Source organism: Staurois parvus, unplaced genomic scaffold, assembly GCF_062004578.1.
Source record: "Staurois parvus isolate SC_StPar_1 unplaced genomic scaffold, SC_StPar_1.0 ptg000860l, whole genome shotgun sequence".
NCBI classification, from domain to species: Eukaryota; Metazoa; Chordata; class Amphibia; order Anura; family Ranidae; genus Staurois; species Staurois parvus.
This window is the reverse complement of record NW_028318656.1, coordinates 410,850-428,311: the sequence shown is the minus strand read 5'-3', so window position 1 is coordinate 428,311 and position 17,462 is coordinate 410,850. Positions and strand designations below refer to the sequence as shown.

Genomic DNA, 17,462 nt, shown 5'->3' with positions numbered 1-17,462 from the left:
ATGAAGGATCCAGAAAATGAAAATTGTGGCAAGTATCAAAACAATAATCCTCATGATTCACAGCAGGGGTACGTTGCTCTATGTAATGTATGCTATGTGCACTGTATGCTTAGTATATATCACAGGTTACAGTATGTCCCATAAGAAGCTGTCCTGCATTTCCCAAAGATAGTTCCTCAGTTGTTCTGGGAGATGGATTTCCTGCGCTGGAAGATAAGCATTTTAAAAACAACTCTTGTACAATAATTGTCCTGACACAACAAAAACAGCAGCGCTGTCTCATCAGAAACTGCAAATGTATGTAACTGTTCCTGTAATTGTATCTATTATTAGAGGAAGATTCCCTATGGTAGAAAGCTATTCTTTCTAAGGTATGTCGTAGTAGTAATACTAATATAAAATGAGTAATAATACTATAACAACACTACTACTCTTCTACTACTACTATTACCACTACTACTACTACTACTACTACTACTACTATTACCACTACTACCACTACTATTACCACTACTACTACTACTATTACCACTACTACTATTACACAACTACTACTATTATTACCACTACTACTACTACTATCACTACTACTATTACACTACTACTATTACCACTACTACTATTACCACTACTACTATTACCACTACTACCACTACTACTATTACCACTACTACCACTACTACTACTATTACCACTACTGCTACTACTATTACCACTACTACTACTACTACTACTATTACCACTACTACTATTACCACTACTACCACTACTACTATTACCACTACTACCACTACTACTATTACCACTACTACCACTACTACTATTACACTACTACTACTATTACCACTACTACCACTACTACTACTACCACTACTACTACTATTACACAACTACTACTATTATTACCACTAATACTTCTACTACTATTATTACCACTACTCCTACTACTATTATTACCACTACTACTTCTACCACTACTACTATTATCACCACTACTAATATTACTACTAATAATAATAACAACACCACTAATAATAATAATAATTTTAATAATACCACTACTACGACTATTACCACTACTACTACTACTATTATTACACAACTACTACTATTATCACCACTACTACTCTTACCAATAATAATAATAACAATAATAATACCATTAATAATAATAATACCACTACTACTACTACTACTACTAATAATAATAATAATATGAATAACAAAACTACTTTATTTGGAATGATCAAATTAGAGCAATTGCTGCTTCAGTACTCTTTGATTCCCCTAGATATTTTCCTGTACATTCTCTCTGAGTAGGTAGTTTAGGAATCCAGGTCTTTCGCCAGAAATCTGACCATTCTGCATATGTAGAAGAGGAAAACACATGCAAGGCTCAAATCAGACAGTCTGTCTAGTATTCAAACTAACTCACTCACCACCAATTATTTATTGCATTATTTGTATGCTGTGCTGACAATAGCACCACAGATTTAAAATCGCATTTTAACCTAAGTTTTAATTAATGGTCTCAAAACTTTTTTTGTACTATTGTAAAACATGTATTTTTGTAAAAGGGAAAGACATTACATATTTGGAATGCATTTCCAAATATATGTAAAAATATATGTTAAAATGACTTTTTTATATGTTAATTAAAACCTGAAGAATATATTCTAAAAATATATATTTTAAAAAATATTTTTCATATATTTTGTCATATAAAAAATGCATTTCAACATGCAGTGTGTGTATATATATATATATATATATATATATATATATAGCATGTTGAAATGCATTTTTTATATATTACAAAATATTTTTAAAAATATATTTTTTTAATATATTCTTCAGATTTTTTTTTAAAATATAAAAAAGTCGTTTTAACATATATTTTTACATATATTTGGAAATGCATTCCAAAAATGCAGATTTGCATTTGTAAAGACATACAGTATATTTGAAGATGTATTTTTAAAAATATTTTTCATATATCTTGTAATAAAAACACATTTCAACATACAGTATATATATATTTATTAAAATATATTTTGAAATATATGGAATATGACCAAAATTGTAGTATTTCAAATATGTCAATATATTTGGGAAGAATATTTTTAAAATATATTTCAAATATATTTTTCTTCCAAATGGGTTTGATCTTTTATTTAAAATGCTAGTGACATCAATTAACATTTGATGTGCTCCATCCATTCCTTTTAGTTATGTAAAATCTCTCCAACAGGGACAAAAGTGCAGAATGCATACGTTTGGACTTCTGACAATTTTTTTTGTTGCAATATAAAGATTTTCTCATTTATTTTTTGTACGTTTTCCTTTAGGTGTATCCACAGCATCCTAAGAATGAGATTTCGACAGTCTTTTGTTGCCCTCTTGTGGACTTTCTCTGGAGTTACTGCAGAATGTAAGAATCAAGTATAATATACCGAACAGCTACCAATACAATACCTTTGTCACCACAAAGTCAAAAGCAAGCCCTATTCCTACCTCTCTGGGGGCCCTTGTCTTGATACACTTCACTGCTCCCCTTCTCGGACTGTTGTAGGTATTCAACCCTTCTATGTAAGTTGAATAATTGTTCCCCTTTCTGCAAGAAGTGACATTGTGTTAGGGCTCTGTCCACAGCACAGGTACTCTGAGACCTGGCATTCCTGCATGGCTGCAGAAATGCGCACATTAATGCGCATTGGCACATGCATGCAAGCCAGAATGCACATGACCACTGGCGCACAGTTACACATGCCACTAGCTTAGTTTGGCACCAGATGACCTTTATAAGGAAGCCAATTACTCTCTCCAATTGCTGGTTAATCTCTGGCTCCCTGGTACCTTTGTCTTGTGTTTGCTTGCTATTGTGATCTCCTATTACCGACTCGGCTTGCTCGTGGACCTTTCTTCTCTGCCGTCTCCTGACCTGACCTCAGCTTAGCTAATGGATCTTCTTGCTTGCTCTCCTGTGTATGATCTTGGTTTGGCTAATGGATCTTCTAGCTTGCTCTCCTGTGTATGACCTCGGTTTGGCTAATGCATCTTCTTGCTTGTTCCCCTGTGTATGAACTTGGCATGGCTAATGCATCTTCTTGCTTGTTCCCCTGTGTATGAACTTGGCATGGCTAATGGATCTTCTTGCTTGTTCCCCTGTGTATGACCTTGACTTGGCTAACACATCTTCTTGCTTGCTCTCCAGTGTATGACCTCGGTTTGGCTAATGGTTCTTCTTGCTTGCTCTACTGTGTATGACCTCAGCTTAGCTAATGGATCTTCTTGCTTGCTCTCCTGTGTATGACCTTGGTTTGGCTAACACATCTTCTTGCTTGCTCTCTTGTGTATGACCTCGGTTTGGCTAACACATCTTCTTGCTTGCTCTCCTGTGTATGATCTTGGTTTGGCTAATGGATCTTCTAGCTTGCTCTCCTGTGTATGACCTCGGTTTGGCTAATGCATCTTCTTGCTTGTTCCCCTGTGTATGAACTTGGCATGGCTAATGCATCTTCTTGCTTGTTCCCCTGTGTATGAACTTGGCATGGCTAATGGATCTTCTTGCTTGTTCCCCTGTGTATGACCTTGACTTGGCTAACACATCTTCTTGCTTGCTCTCCAGTGTATGACCTCGGTTTGGCTAATGGTTCTTCTTGCTTGCTCTACTGTGTATGACCTCAGCTTAGCTAATGGATCTTCTTGCTTGCTCTCCTGTGTATGACCTTGGTTTGGCTAACACATCTTCTTGCTTGCTCTCTTGTGTATGACCTCGGTTTGGCTAACACATCTTCTTGCTTGCTCTCCTGTGTATGACCTTGGTTTGGCTAATGCATCTTCTTGCTTGCTCTCCTGTGCATGAACTTGGCATGGCTAATGGATCTTCTTGCTTGCTCTCCTGTGTATGAACTTGGCATGTCTAATGGATCTTCTTGCTTGCTCCCCTGTGTATGACCTTGGCTTGGCTAACACATCTTCTTGCTTGCTCTCCTGTGTATGACCTCGGTTTGGCTAATGGATCTTCTTGCTTGTTCTCCTGTGTATGACCTCGGTTTGGCTAATGGATCTTCTTGCTTGCTCTCCTGTGTATGACCTCAGTTTGGCTAACGGATCTTCTTGCTTGCTCTCCTGTGTATTACTTTGGTTTGGTTAATGGATCTTCTTGCATGCTCTCCTGTGTATGACCTGGGTTTGGCTAATGGATCTTCTTGCTTGCTCTCCTGTGTATGACCTCGGTTTGGCTAACGGATCTTCTTGCATGCTCTCCTGTGTATGACCTCAGTTTGGCTAACGGATCTTCTTGCTTGCTCTCCTGTATATTACTTTGGTTTGGTTAATGGATCTTCTTGCTTGCTCTCCTGTGTATGACCTCGGTTTGGCTAATGGATCTTCTTGCTTGCTCTCCTGTGTATGACCTTGACTTGGCTAATGGATCTTCTTGCTTGCTCTCCTGTGTATGACCTCAGTTTGGCTAATGGATCTTCTTGCTTGCTCTCTTGTGTATGAACTCGGTTTGGCTAATGGATGTTCTCGCTTGCTCTCCTGTGTATGACCTCAGTTTGGCTAATGGATGTTCTCGCTTGCTCTCCTGTGTATGACCTAGGTTTGGCTAATGGATCTTCTTGCTTGCTCTCCTGTGTATGACCTAGGTTTGGCTAATGGATCTTCTTGCTTGCTCTCCTGTGTATGACCTTGGTTTGGCTAATGGATCTTCTTGCTTGCTCTCCTGTGTATGACCTTGGTTTGGCTAATGGATCTTCTTGCTTGCTCTCCTGTGTATGACCTTGGTTTGGCTAATGGATCTTCTTGCTTGCTCTCCTGTGTATGACCCCAGCTATTTATCTGCTTATTGAATTGAAAACGAGAAGCGCACCAACCTTGCGCATTACCTCAGTAACCAAAATTTATTAATTGTAAAAAATATACTCACAAACAGCGAATAAAATCAGGCATGTAAGTCCTCACAGGGACTTGAAAATAACATGAGTCCCATCAGGGGAGTGGGTGTTCAGTACAGCTGACGCGTTTCGAAGGGGGTCCCTTCTTCCTCAGAGCTAACTGAACTGTGAGTGCTCTCTCCTATATATACTCCTGGACTGAACCTAGGCCCTCCCCACTGGGTTGGGCAGTCTCAGGTTAGTAGGAGGGGCCAAGATCTCGTCAACAGACAATCACTATTTGTAATGCCATCAGAGAGAAATGATATAGACAAACATAAAATATAAGATATAAAATATATAAAAAAACCACATTTTGCATACACCACTTAGTGTGCATATAATATATCAACTTAGCGATGACACCATTGGAAACGATGATAATAGATAATACATGATGAAACATAATATATTGTAAATAGTTAGTCTTATTCCATGATTCATTAGTGAGCGATGTATCAAATGGACAATTCATCCAGAGGACTTGTCATGAAGCTGGATGAGTACATAGCAATTAATGTAACAATAGACATAAATTGTTAGTCAATGGATGTCTTAATGGTTAGGTGTCCATAGTGACACAAACACATGTATGTATATGTAAACATATAAACCCACACACAAACCTTCAGCCAGAAGCTGTGTGTTGTGTGCTACCAGGCAGCTGCATGTGCTTCATGATCGGATGATGGAGAGGATTGGATCAGTACTCTTGGATCCGTAATAATGTATAGTCAGCAGCAGAGGGAGATCTTATGCTTCCCTCATTAGCTGCAGGTTTACCCTGTGTGTGGAACGCACGCTAGTATGGAATGCTCGTGACTGCGCATGCGTGGACCAACATGCGCTTGCGCAGTGTGAGGAGGACAGGTCCGTCGGCGCGATCACGTGAGCGCGCATCACGCGCATCTGACGGCCACTCTGTGCGCGTACACCAACACCGCTCTATTGGGTAAAATACCAGACCTGCCACCCCGCCCCCATCCTCTGACGAGGCTCTAGTTGGGGGAAAATGTCTGGGGATTCCCCTCTGACGAACTTGCTGTTGAGTACACGTCATAGCCAATCAAATGGGGTGGTCAGACGGCCCTGGCTGCCGCACTCCAGAGATGTATTGAAGTGAAAGGCATCAGCATGAACATATGTATACATGTGTATACACTACATACACATGCGTGTAACTCCTTAAGTGGATATGACAGTAGTGTTGCCGGTGGGTATAAAATATGAAACATATAGGCATATGTTCACATGTACGCCTTCTATGCATCATGTATAGAACACATGTAATACATGATGATAAATACAGTAAGATAAAATAATAATAATATAATAATATGATATAAGATAAAATCCATATAATACAACTAAGACTCTATACACATCATTGCACATTAGATATTGAGGTAAAAACCACGATATAGGCGCTTAAGCACCCTAGTACTGATAAAAGACATTAAAATGATCCGATGATAGTACTACTGATAGTGAGAGAGTCTAATATTAGGATGCTATGATCCAGTATACAAGGCCATCACTTGCACCTTAAACCTAAAGCAATCTATTATTTTGGTTTTTGGTTTTGCTTCTTAACAGGGTGAATGGTAATAGCAGCATATGTGACGGGACCCTGTATGGAAGATGTATATATTAGGTGTAACCATATAGAATAATATACATACAACAAATATATAAAGATATGATAAACTTCATATCTATACATTTAAAAGATCCATGAACCGTGGGCTTGCAGTATGTTAACAGTCTTAGGGAGTCACTAGTTAGCACCAAACTACTGAAGGGACCATATGTGTACTTGTAGTATGGTACAGTAGGATGAGAGATTATTATTGTCAGGGCTAGTAATAGGTAACCACATTCCTTACACTCAACACATTCCTGATGGCAGCAGTATATGTATTACTAGATATGATTGATATAATAAATCGCAAAATGAAAATAGTGTGGAAAAAAATAGAGATAAACTAATTGTGTTTGCACTACCTAGTGGCTAGATGAGAGTATGAATCTCGAGGTCATCCCCAGACATTTTCCCCCAACTAGAGCCTCGTCAGAGGATGGGGGCGGGGTGGCAGGTCTGGTATTTTACCCAATAGAGCGGTGTTGGTGTACGCGCACAGAGTGGCCGTCAGATGCGCGTGATGCGCGCTCACGTGATCGCGCCGACGGACCTGTCCTCCTCACACAGCGCAAGCGCATGTTGGTCCACGCATGCGCAGTCACGAGCATTCCATACTAGCGTGCGTTCCACACACAGGGTAATCCTGCAGCTAATGAGGGAAGCATAAGATCTCCCTCTGCTGCTGACTATACATTATTACGGATCCAAGAGTACTGATCCAATCCTCTCCATCATCCGATCATGAAGCACATGCAGCTGCCTGGTAGCACACAACACACAGCTTCTGGCTGAAGGTTTGTGTGTGGGTTTATATGTTTACATATACATACATGTGTTTGTGTCACTATGGACACCTAACCATTAAGACATCCATTGACTAACAATTTATGTCTATTGTTACATTAATTGCTATGTACTCATCCAGCTTCATGACAAGTCCTCTGGATGAATTGTCCATTTGATACATCGCTCACTAATGAATCATGGAATAAGACTAACTATTTACAATATATTATGTTTCATCATGTATTATCTATTATCATCGTTTCCAATGGTGTCATCGCTAAGTTGATATATTATATGCACACTAAGTGGTGTATGCAAAATGTGGTTTTTTTATATATTTTATATCTTATATTTTATGTTTGTCTATATCATTTCTCTCTGATGGCATTACAAATAGTGATTGTCTGTTGACGAGATCTTGGCCCCTCCTACTAACCTGAGACTGCCCAACCCAGTGGGGAGGGCCTAGGTTCAGTCCAGGAGTATATATAGGAGAGAGCACTCACAGTTCAGTTAGCTCTGAGGAAGAAGGGACCCCCTTCGAAACGCGTCAGCTGTACTGAACACCCACTCCCCTGATGGGACTCATGTTATTTTCAAGTCCCTGTGAGGACTTACATGCCTGATTTTATTCGCTGTTTGTGAGTATATTTTTTACAATTAATAAATTTTGGTTACTGAGGTAATGCGCAAGGTGGGTGCGCTTCTCGTTTCCATTTCATTCTGCAGTGTTGATTGGGCTTCCCCAGCCTTGTTTTGGAGCCGCACAGCCCTTTATGCATTGGTGGACGATCCCTCCAGGCCTGGTTCCATCTGTTCGCCACCTGTCTGAGTCCCAGAGCGCAGGAGAATTCGTTTTTGATTTATCTGCTTATGTCTGCTCTAATCTCCACCTGGCATCTGACCCTGGCTCTAAACTGGCTGCTCTTCTGTTCTCTGCTACACTGAAGGCCTGCTATCTCTCACGGGTGCCACCTGTCTGCAGACACCACTCCAGTCCATCAGCTGTTCTCCTGGGTGTACCTCTGAAAAACATGCTCAGTCACACCATCATTTGGGCCTATCTACTTCTGTCCCATCTTTAGGGGAGTCTGGAACTTAGCTGTAAGAGAAGCTCTCTCTCCATTGGTCTTCAACACCAGGTACATGACACATTGATTTACTAAATGCAAGTAGTCTGTTCACTTTACAGGGGAATATTTCACAGGGATTAGTGAATGAGATAAAGCTTTTCTGGCTTCCATCACCCAATTATGTGAAATCAAAAATCCTGTTTTTTCTTTTTTAAGACTGAGACAGAGGACTGGATGGGCTGTACTGAAGGGTAAGGATGGGAGGGTGCTCTGTACAGGTAGGTGTGGTTACACAGCGGGGGGGGGGGGTGTCTAATGGGAGTTGTCTCTACTTGGAGGGGTTGGGGTCTGTATGGGATGGTCTGAGAGGTTAGGCTGGGAGAAGGGGATATGTATTGGGAGGTGTCTCTACTCAAGAGGGGTCTGTATGGGAGTATATACTTAGGGGCTAGGCTGGGAAGAAGCTATACTTAAGCAGGTCTGTACTGAGGGGTTGGGGTAGGATGGGATTTGTACTGGGGGATCTGTACTTAGGGGTTAGGAAGAACAGAGGTTGTACTGGGGTAGGTGCTGTACTGAGGGTTTAGGATAGGAGAAGAGTCAGTACTGAGGGGTTAGGATGGAGGGAAAGTCTGTACTGAGGGGTTAGGATGGAGGGAAAGTCTGTACTGAGGGGTTAGGATGAGGGGGTAGTACTGGGGAGTCTGTACTGAGGGGTTGGGGTAGGATGGGATTTGTCCTGGGGGGTCTGTACTTAGGGGTTAGGAAGAACAGAGGTTGTACTGGGGAGGCACTATACTGAGGGTTTAATATAGGAGAAGAGTCTGTACTGAGGGGTTAGGAAGGAGGGAAAGTCTGTACTGAGGGGTTAGGATAGGAGGGGAGCTATATGGGGGAAAAGTCTGTACAGAGTGGTTAGGAAAGAAGGAAGCCTTTCCTGGGAAGGGTCTATACTGAATGGTTAGGCTGTATAGGGGGATCTGTACCCGGGAGGGTCTGGACTGAGGTTAGACTGGGAGAAAGGGTCTGAACTGGGATTGTCTGTAGTGAAGAGTGAAGCTTGGAGAAGGGGTCTGTACTGAGGTGGTGGGCTGGTTGGAGGGATTCATGAATGGGGGCAGGGGCGGACTGACAACTCATGGGGCCCCCAGGCAATAGGGGATCATGGGGCCCCTGTGTCCTTGCCCAAACTCAAAAAAGCCTATGAAAAAGGAACCAGGGGCATCTCATGGGGCCCCCTACTGACCCCGGGCCCTCGGGCAGTGCCCAAGTTTCCAAATGGTCAGTACACCCCTGGGGGGGGAATCTGCACTGGGGAAGATTAGGGTTGTTGCTTGAGATCTGTACAGTGGATGATGTGGGCTTGGGGCAGGACTGGCAGGAGGGGTCATTATTGGTTGCATTCTGTGCAGTGGCCTGTGGATTACACTTTCCTGAACCCTGCACTCTGAGCATTCTGCGCTTCTGGCAGTGTGGGTACAAGTACTGTGGCATACTGTATGGGTGTATACAGTGAGTAGGCTCAGGTTTTATTTAACCATGGCCCTTTAGGCCCATCCAACTGTGCAATCTGGCCACACCTCCAGTACTTTATTCCATTACGTATTTTTGTGTCTGTGAGGGAGGAGTTGTTCAAATATCTCCCCCGGGTGACAGATATGCCAAGTATACCCCGGCATGCTTGGGTATTATTTGCAAAGTGACATTTTGCCACATTCACTAAACTCTGAAAATTCCATTGCAAAGTTCAAATACCCTTGTAAAGAGAACAGCCTATTCACCTTTGGTAAATTAACCCTGTGTTTCCTCCCACTGGCTCCTGACTCCTGTGGCCATGTATGAGCAAGCAGGAATTGCTGCTTGGGTATGGAGAAGCAGGTATTCCGCTTACCCCGAACTGTGGAATACCTACACTGGCCAAGTAGTAATGAAGAGGTGGCATCTAATGACTTTGGCTGACAAAAAGGTAAATATAAATTTTACAAGACTTTTATTAGTGACCCCATGGAGACAGGGTCACTTTAACTCTGTAATATAGTAACACTGTGTAAGCCTTATGAATTTCATTGCTCAAAAAAATGAAAGGAACACTCTGAAAACACATCAGATCTCAATGGGCAAAAATATCGTGCTGGATATCTATACTGATATGGACCGGCTAATGTGTTAGGAAGGTAAGGATGGCCCATCGTTTGATGGAAATGAAAATGATCAACCTACAGAGGACTGAATTCAAAGACACCCCGAAAATCAATGTGAAAAAATGATGCAGCAGGCTAGTCCATTTTGCTAAAATTCCATTGATGCAGCTCAAAATGGTAGTTTGTAGGGCCTCCATGTGCTTATATGCATGCCTGACAACATCGGGGCATGCTCCTAATGAGACGACGGATGGTGTCCTGGGGTATTTCCCCCAAGATCTGGACCAGGGCATCACGGAGCTCCTGGACAGTCTGAGGTGCAACATGGTTGCGTCAGATGGACCGAAACATGATATCCCAGAGGTGTTCTATTGGATTTTGATCAGGTGAGCGTAGGGACCATTAAATTATATCAATTCCTTTTTCCTCTAGGAACTGCCTGCATACTCTCGCCACATGAGTCATGCAAAAGGAGGAACCCAAGACCCACTGCACCAGCATAGGGTCTGACAATGGATCCAAGGATTTCATCCTGATACCTAATGACAGTCAGGGTGCCACTGTCTAGCTTGTAGAGGTCAATGCGTCCCTCCATGGATATGCCTCCCCAGACCATCACTGACCCACCATCAAAATGGCCATGCTGAACCATGTTACAGGCAGCATAATGTTCTCCACGGCTTCTCCAGACCCTTTCACATCTGTCACATGTGCTCAGGGTGAACCTGCTCTCATCTGTGAAAAGCACAGGGGGCCAGTGGTGGACCTGCCAATTCTGGTGTTCAATGGCAAATGCTAGTTGAGCTCTATGGCAGTGAGCACATGGCCCACTAGAGGATGACCCAGACCATCACTGACCCACCATCAAAATGGCCATGCTGAACCATGTTACAGGCAGCATAATGTTCTCCACGGCTTCTCCAGACCCTTTCACATCTGTCACATGTGCTCAGGGTGAACCTGCTCTCATCTGTGAAAAGCACAGGGGGCCAGTGGTGGACCTGCCAATTCTGGTGTTCAATGGCAAATGCTAGTTGAGCTCTATGGCAGTGAGCACATGGCCCACTAGAGGATGACCCAGACCATCACTGACCCACCATCAAAATGGCCATGCTGAACCATGTTACAGGCAGCATAATGTTCTCCACGGCTTCTCCAGACCCTTTCACATCTGTCACATGTGCTCAGGGTGAACCTGCTCTCATCTGTGAAAAGCACAGGGGGCCAGTGGTGGACCTGCCAATTCTGGTGTTCAATGGCAAATGCTAGTTGAGCTCTATGGCAGTGAGCACATGGCCCACTAGAGGATGTTGGGCTCTCAGGCCACCCTCATGAAGCCTGTTTCTGATTGTTTGAGACATTCACGCCAGTGGCCATCTGGAGGTAATTTTGTAGGGCTCTGGCAGTGCTCATCCTGTTCCTCCTTGCACAAAGGAGAAGATACCAGTCCTGCTGATGGGTTAAGGACCTTCTATGGCCCTGTCCAGCTCTCCTAGAGTAACTGCCTGTCTCCTGGAATCTCCTCCATGCTCTTGAGCCTGTGCTGGGAGACACACCAAACCATCTGGCAATGGCACATATTGATGTGCCATCCTGGAGGAGTTGGACTGCCTGTGCAACCTCTGTTGGGTCCAGGTGTGTCCTCATGCTACCAGTAGTGACATTGACCCTAGCCAAAATGCACAACAAGTAAAAACAGTCAGAAAAAAAGGAGTAGGCAAACAAATGTCAGTGGCCTCCACCTGTAAAACCATTCCTGTTTTAGGAGTTGTCTCATTGTTGCCCATCTAGTGCACCTGTTGTTAATTTAGTTAACACCAAAGCATCTGAAACTGAATAACAACCCCCTCTGCTACTTAACCGACCAGATCAATATTCCAGGAATTACATTGACTTGATGATTACTATGATTAAAAAGTGTTCCTTTAATTTTTTTGAGCAGTGTATAATAAATTAATAAATATAGCTAATACGACTAACAGAGAGGCCTATCTTCTGTCTGTCTGTCTTTCCTACTATGTTTGAATACTGAATGATATTTGTATCTGTTCTCTTACGTTCTCAGATACAAATGTCGCCCTCCAAGGTCGAGCAACTCAATCTTCAATTTTACGAAGCTCAAGCAGCGGCTATCAGTCAGCAGCAATAAACGCCATAGATGGGAACCAAGACTCTGACTTTTCCCATGGATCCTGCTCACATACACATAATGACCCGTCTCCTTGGTGGAGGGTGGACCTGCTGACACCTCACATAATCAGTCATATCAACATCACTAGCAGAGGAGACTGCTGTGCTGAAAGACTGAATGGTGCTGAAATTCTTATTGGAAACTCTCTGTCCAACAGTGGAAACAATAATCCCAGGTGGGGTTGGGTTTGGCTTACTTTCTTTCTTCCATGTTAATGTTTGTACTGATCACTACAGAAATATTGGTTTTGCACACCTTTTAGATTGATTATTATTGTAATTTTTGTGTGTCCGGAATATTTTTTTCTGTTTTTCAATCTTCCACATACTCTCACTGGCCAGTTTATTAGGTCCACCTGTTCAATTGCTTGGTAACATAAATTGCTAATCAGCCAATTACATGGCAGCAACTCAATGCATTTAGGTATCCAGACGGTGGTGAAGACCAAGCATCAGAATGGGGAAGAAAGGGAATTTAAGTGACTTTGAACATGGCATGGTTGTTGGTGCCGGACAGGCTGGTCTGAGCATTTCAAAAACTGCTGATCTACTGGGATTTTCACTTACAACCATCTCTAGAGAAATCAGACCGGGCAACGTTTTTCCAATCTTCTATTGTCCAGTTTTGGTGAGCCTTTGCTAATTGTAGCCTCCGTTTCCTGTTCTTAGCTGACAGGAGTGGCACCCGCATTTGTCTTCTGCTGCTGTAGCCCATCTGCTTCAAGGTTCGACATGTTGTGCATTCAGAGTATACCGCATACCTTGGTTGTAACGAGTGGTTATTTCAGTTATTGTTGCCTTTCTATCATCTCAAACCAGTCTGCCCATTCTCCTCTGACATCAACAAGGCATTTTTATCAAGGGGAAATGATATCTCTCTCTCTGGAGTCTATACCTCTTTTAATACAAGAGAGGATTTTGCTCACTTTAGAGACCACAGTTTGGCATTGCATGCCATTATTAAGCTTGTGATCTACCAGAACCCTCAGATCCTTCTCCACCATTGATTCCCTCCAGATCCTTCTCCACCATTGATTCCCCCCATGTCCTTCTCCACCATTGATTCCCCCCAGGTCCTTCTCCACCATTGATTCCCCCCAGATCCTTCTCCACCATTGATTCCCCCCAGGTCCTTCTCCACCATTGATTCCCCCCCAGGTCCTTCTCCACCATTGATCCCCCCAGATCCTTCTCCACCATTGATTCCCCCCAGGTCCTTCTCCACCATTGATTCCCCCCAGGTCCTTCTCCACCATTGATTCCCCCCCAGGTCCTTCTCCACTATTGATTCCCCCCCAGGTCCTTCTCCACTAGTGATTCCCCCCCAGGTCCTTCTCCACCATTGATTCCCCCCAGATCCTTCTCCACCATTGATTCCCCCAGATCCTTCTCCACCATTGATTCCCCCAGATCCTTCTCCACCATTGATTCCCCCAGATCCTTCTCCACCATTGATCCCCCCAGATCCTTCTCCACCATTGATTCCCCCAGATCCTTCTCCACCATTGATCCCCCAGATCCTTCTCCACCATTGATCCCCCAAGATCCTTCTCCACCATTGATCTCCCAGATCCTTCTCCACCATTGATCCCCCCAGATCCTTCTCCACCATTGATCCCCCCAGATCCTTCTCCACCATTGATCCCCCCAGATCCTTCTCCACCGTTGATCCCCCAAGATCCTTCTCCACCATTGATCCCCCAGATCCTTCTCCACCATTGATCCCCCAGATCCTTCTCCACCATTGATCCCCCCAGATCCTTCTCCACCATTGATCCCCCCAGATCCTTCTCCATCCTTGATTCCACTATTAGTGTTTATTCCTTGCATGATTTACCAATGGAAACATGGAGTTGGAGCTGAGCCAAGAGCAGAGCCATCTCTGCGCTACAAACCAGAGAGTTGTCTCGGGTTAACTCCAAAAGCGCTGTTGTCTTTTCTGATATAAAAGCTCTGGTAAGAGCTCTTATATGTCTGTTGTTTTCACCAGGATCCTAGAGGTGTCATCTTCCTCCTTTCTTGATTTACTCAATGTGGGGTTTTCCCGGCTCTTTTGATGATTTGGGTTCACTCATTTAAGAAGTTTTTTGAACACTGACTTTTGTATGATTGATGGACTTTACCATTAGTTAGCACTTTTGTATAATTGTATATAAAATATATGAAAAAAATATTTTAAAAATACATTTCAAATATACTGTCTGTCTTTAAAAATACAAATCTGCATTTTTGGAATACATTTACAAATATATGTAAAAATATATGTTAAAATGACTTTTTTGTATGTTAAAAAAAATCTGAAGAATATATTTAAAAAATTAATATTTTTAAAAATATTCTTCAGATTTTTTTTTAACATAAAAAAGTTATTTTAACATATATTTTTACATATATCCGTAAATGCATTCCTAAAATGTAGATTTGTATTTTTAAAGACATACAGTATATTTGAAAATGTATTTTTAGCAATAATTTTCATATATTTTGTAATACAAATGCATTTCAACATACTATATATATACACATATATATATATATATATATATATATATATATATATATATATATATATATATATATATAAATATGTATGTATATTAAAAAAAAAATATATATATATATATATATGTATATTTAAAAAAAAAATTATATATACATATATATATATATATATTAAAAAAAAATAAAATATATATATATATATATATATATATATATATATTTGTTTATTGAATTATATTGAATATGGGCAAAATTGCAGTATTTCAAATATATGTCAATATATTTGGGAAGAATATTTTTTAAATATATTTCAAATATATTTTTCATCCATGTGGGTAGAATTGCATAGAATCTGAGTGCCAGTTACTGCACCTAATGCGTCAAGATGCATTAACGCTGCATTTTTGACACGTTTGTGATGCGTATGTGTCACGTTAAAAATTGCTTCCCAGATGCCCCCTCTTCATTGGTTTTTCATTGTATGGGTTTTTGTATTATCATCTCAACTAGCAAATCTTTCTAAACCTCAAAACTCAAATGAACTGTAAACGCCATAGGGCCGTTTGTGATGCAATTGCAGCACTTTTACAATAGAAGCATTTGGGGAGCAGCAAAGCCTGGTGAATGACACATGTTGGGTCAATTTTGACGCAATGCAACGTGATGCTAGTGCAACTATGTGAACAACCATGCTGCCATGTACACAGTTTGGACAGACATTCCTGGAGAATCATGAAATGCCTGCTGTTGAAGGTAGTGTAAACTTAGCCTTAGGCTAGATTCAAACCTATGCAGATTGTGTTTGAGCCGTTTCTGCATTGCAGGTTTTTTTTCACGTTTTTGCCGCGTTTTTTATGCTTTTTAAATTTTTTTTACTTGTTGCTAGGCAGATTTAAAACGCAAAGTGCATCACAAACATGGCAAAAACGCAATACATGCTTTTCTGCAGTATTTACATTGAAGTCTATAGAAACAAAAACTCAACTTTTTGCGTTCAAAAAAGCCCCTGACCATTCCCAAAAAACTGCACCGGGTGAAAACGCACAGGTGTGAACGTGTCCCATTGGAAATCATGTTAAATAGACTGTAGTGCGTTTCTGCAAAACGCTGCAGAAAACGCTTAGGTGTGAACCTAGGGTTAGTGAGGAATTAAAGTGCAACTTTAAGTAAATTGAATTATTGAAGTAAATTAAAGGTTGTTGTTATATTTTCATATTTATTTTATGATTTTGATGTAAGTACATCATTAGATCAACTTTTAATCATCATCATCAATCATTATCATCTCCTCTCTGCAGGTGTGGAGTGGTGATCTCAATCCCAGCTGGAGGAACAGAGACCTTCGTGTGTAGCGGCATGGTTGGCCGATACGTCAATGTCATTTTACGTGGAAAATCAGAATATCTTCATCTGTGTGAAGTTCAGGTCTTTGAACATTACTTAGAAAATGAAGTCTAATACATTTCCATGGAAAATATATTTAAATAAATAAAGTTGTATTAAAAAAAAAGAGGTATTGTATTAGCTAGGAAAACATGCTAAGGGTAGGGAAGCACAAAAAATATATACACATAAAGTATTAAAAAATATATACATCTATACATCTATATATATATATATATATATATATATATATATATATATATATTTTAACATTTTTATTCTATGTATTATATATATCTAAAAATATATATATATTCATATTTGTATTCTATATTTTTTATTTTATATATATATATATATATATATATATATATATATATATATGAATATATGAGAGAGAGATGATGTAGATCTATCTATCTATCTATCTATCTATCTATCTATCTATCTATCTATCTATATCTATCTATCTATCTATCTATCTATCTATATCATCGCTCTCTCTCATATATTAATATATATATATATATATATAATCTATCTATCTATCTACATAGAGATATATATTTTAACATTTATATTCTATGTATTATATATATCTAAAAATATCTATATCTATATATATATATTAATATTTGTATTCTATATTTTTTATTATATATATATATATATATATATATATATATATATATATATATATATAAATTACATAGAATAAAATATTAAAAAATCTACAGTTTTTAAATAAAAATATTAAAAAGCTGTATGGTTTTGGAATACTAGGTTCGTCTTTGCATACAGATAA

At 40.4% G+C, this 17,462-nt stretch overlaps 1 protein-coding gene across 1 annotated transcript; it reads left to right on the top strand.

The window, feature by feature from the left end:
• Positions 1-16,732, top strand: LOC149443277 (fucolectin-like). Its single transcript, XM_089655678.1, has 4 exons — positions 1-68; positions 2,349-2,431; positions 12,648-12,948; positions 16,573-16,732. The coding sequence occupies exons 1-4, from the start codon at positions 1-3 to the stop codon at positions 16,730-16,732; spliced, it is 612 nt and encodes a 203-aa protein (XP_089511804.1).
• Positions 16,733-17,462: the final 730 nt, after the last annotated feature.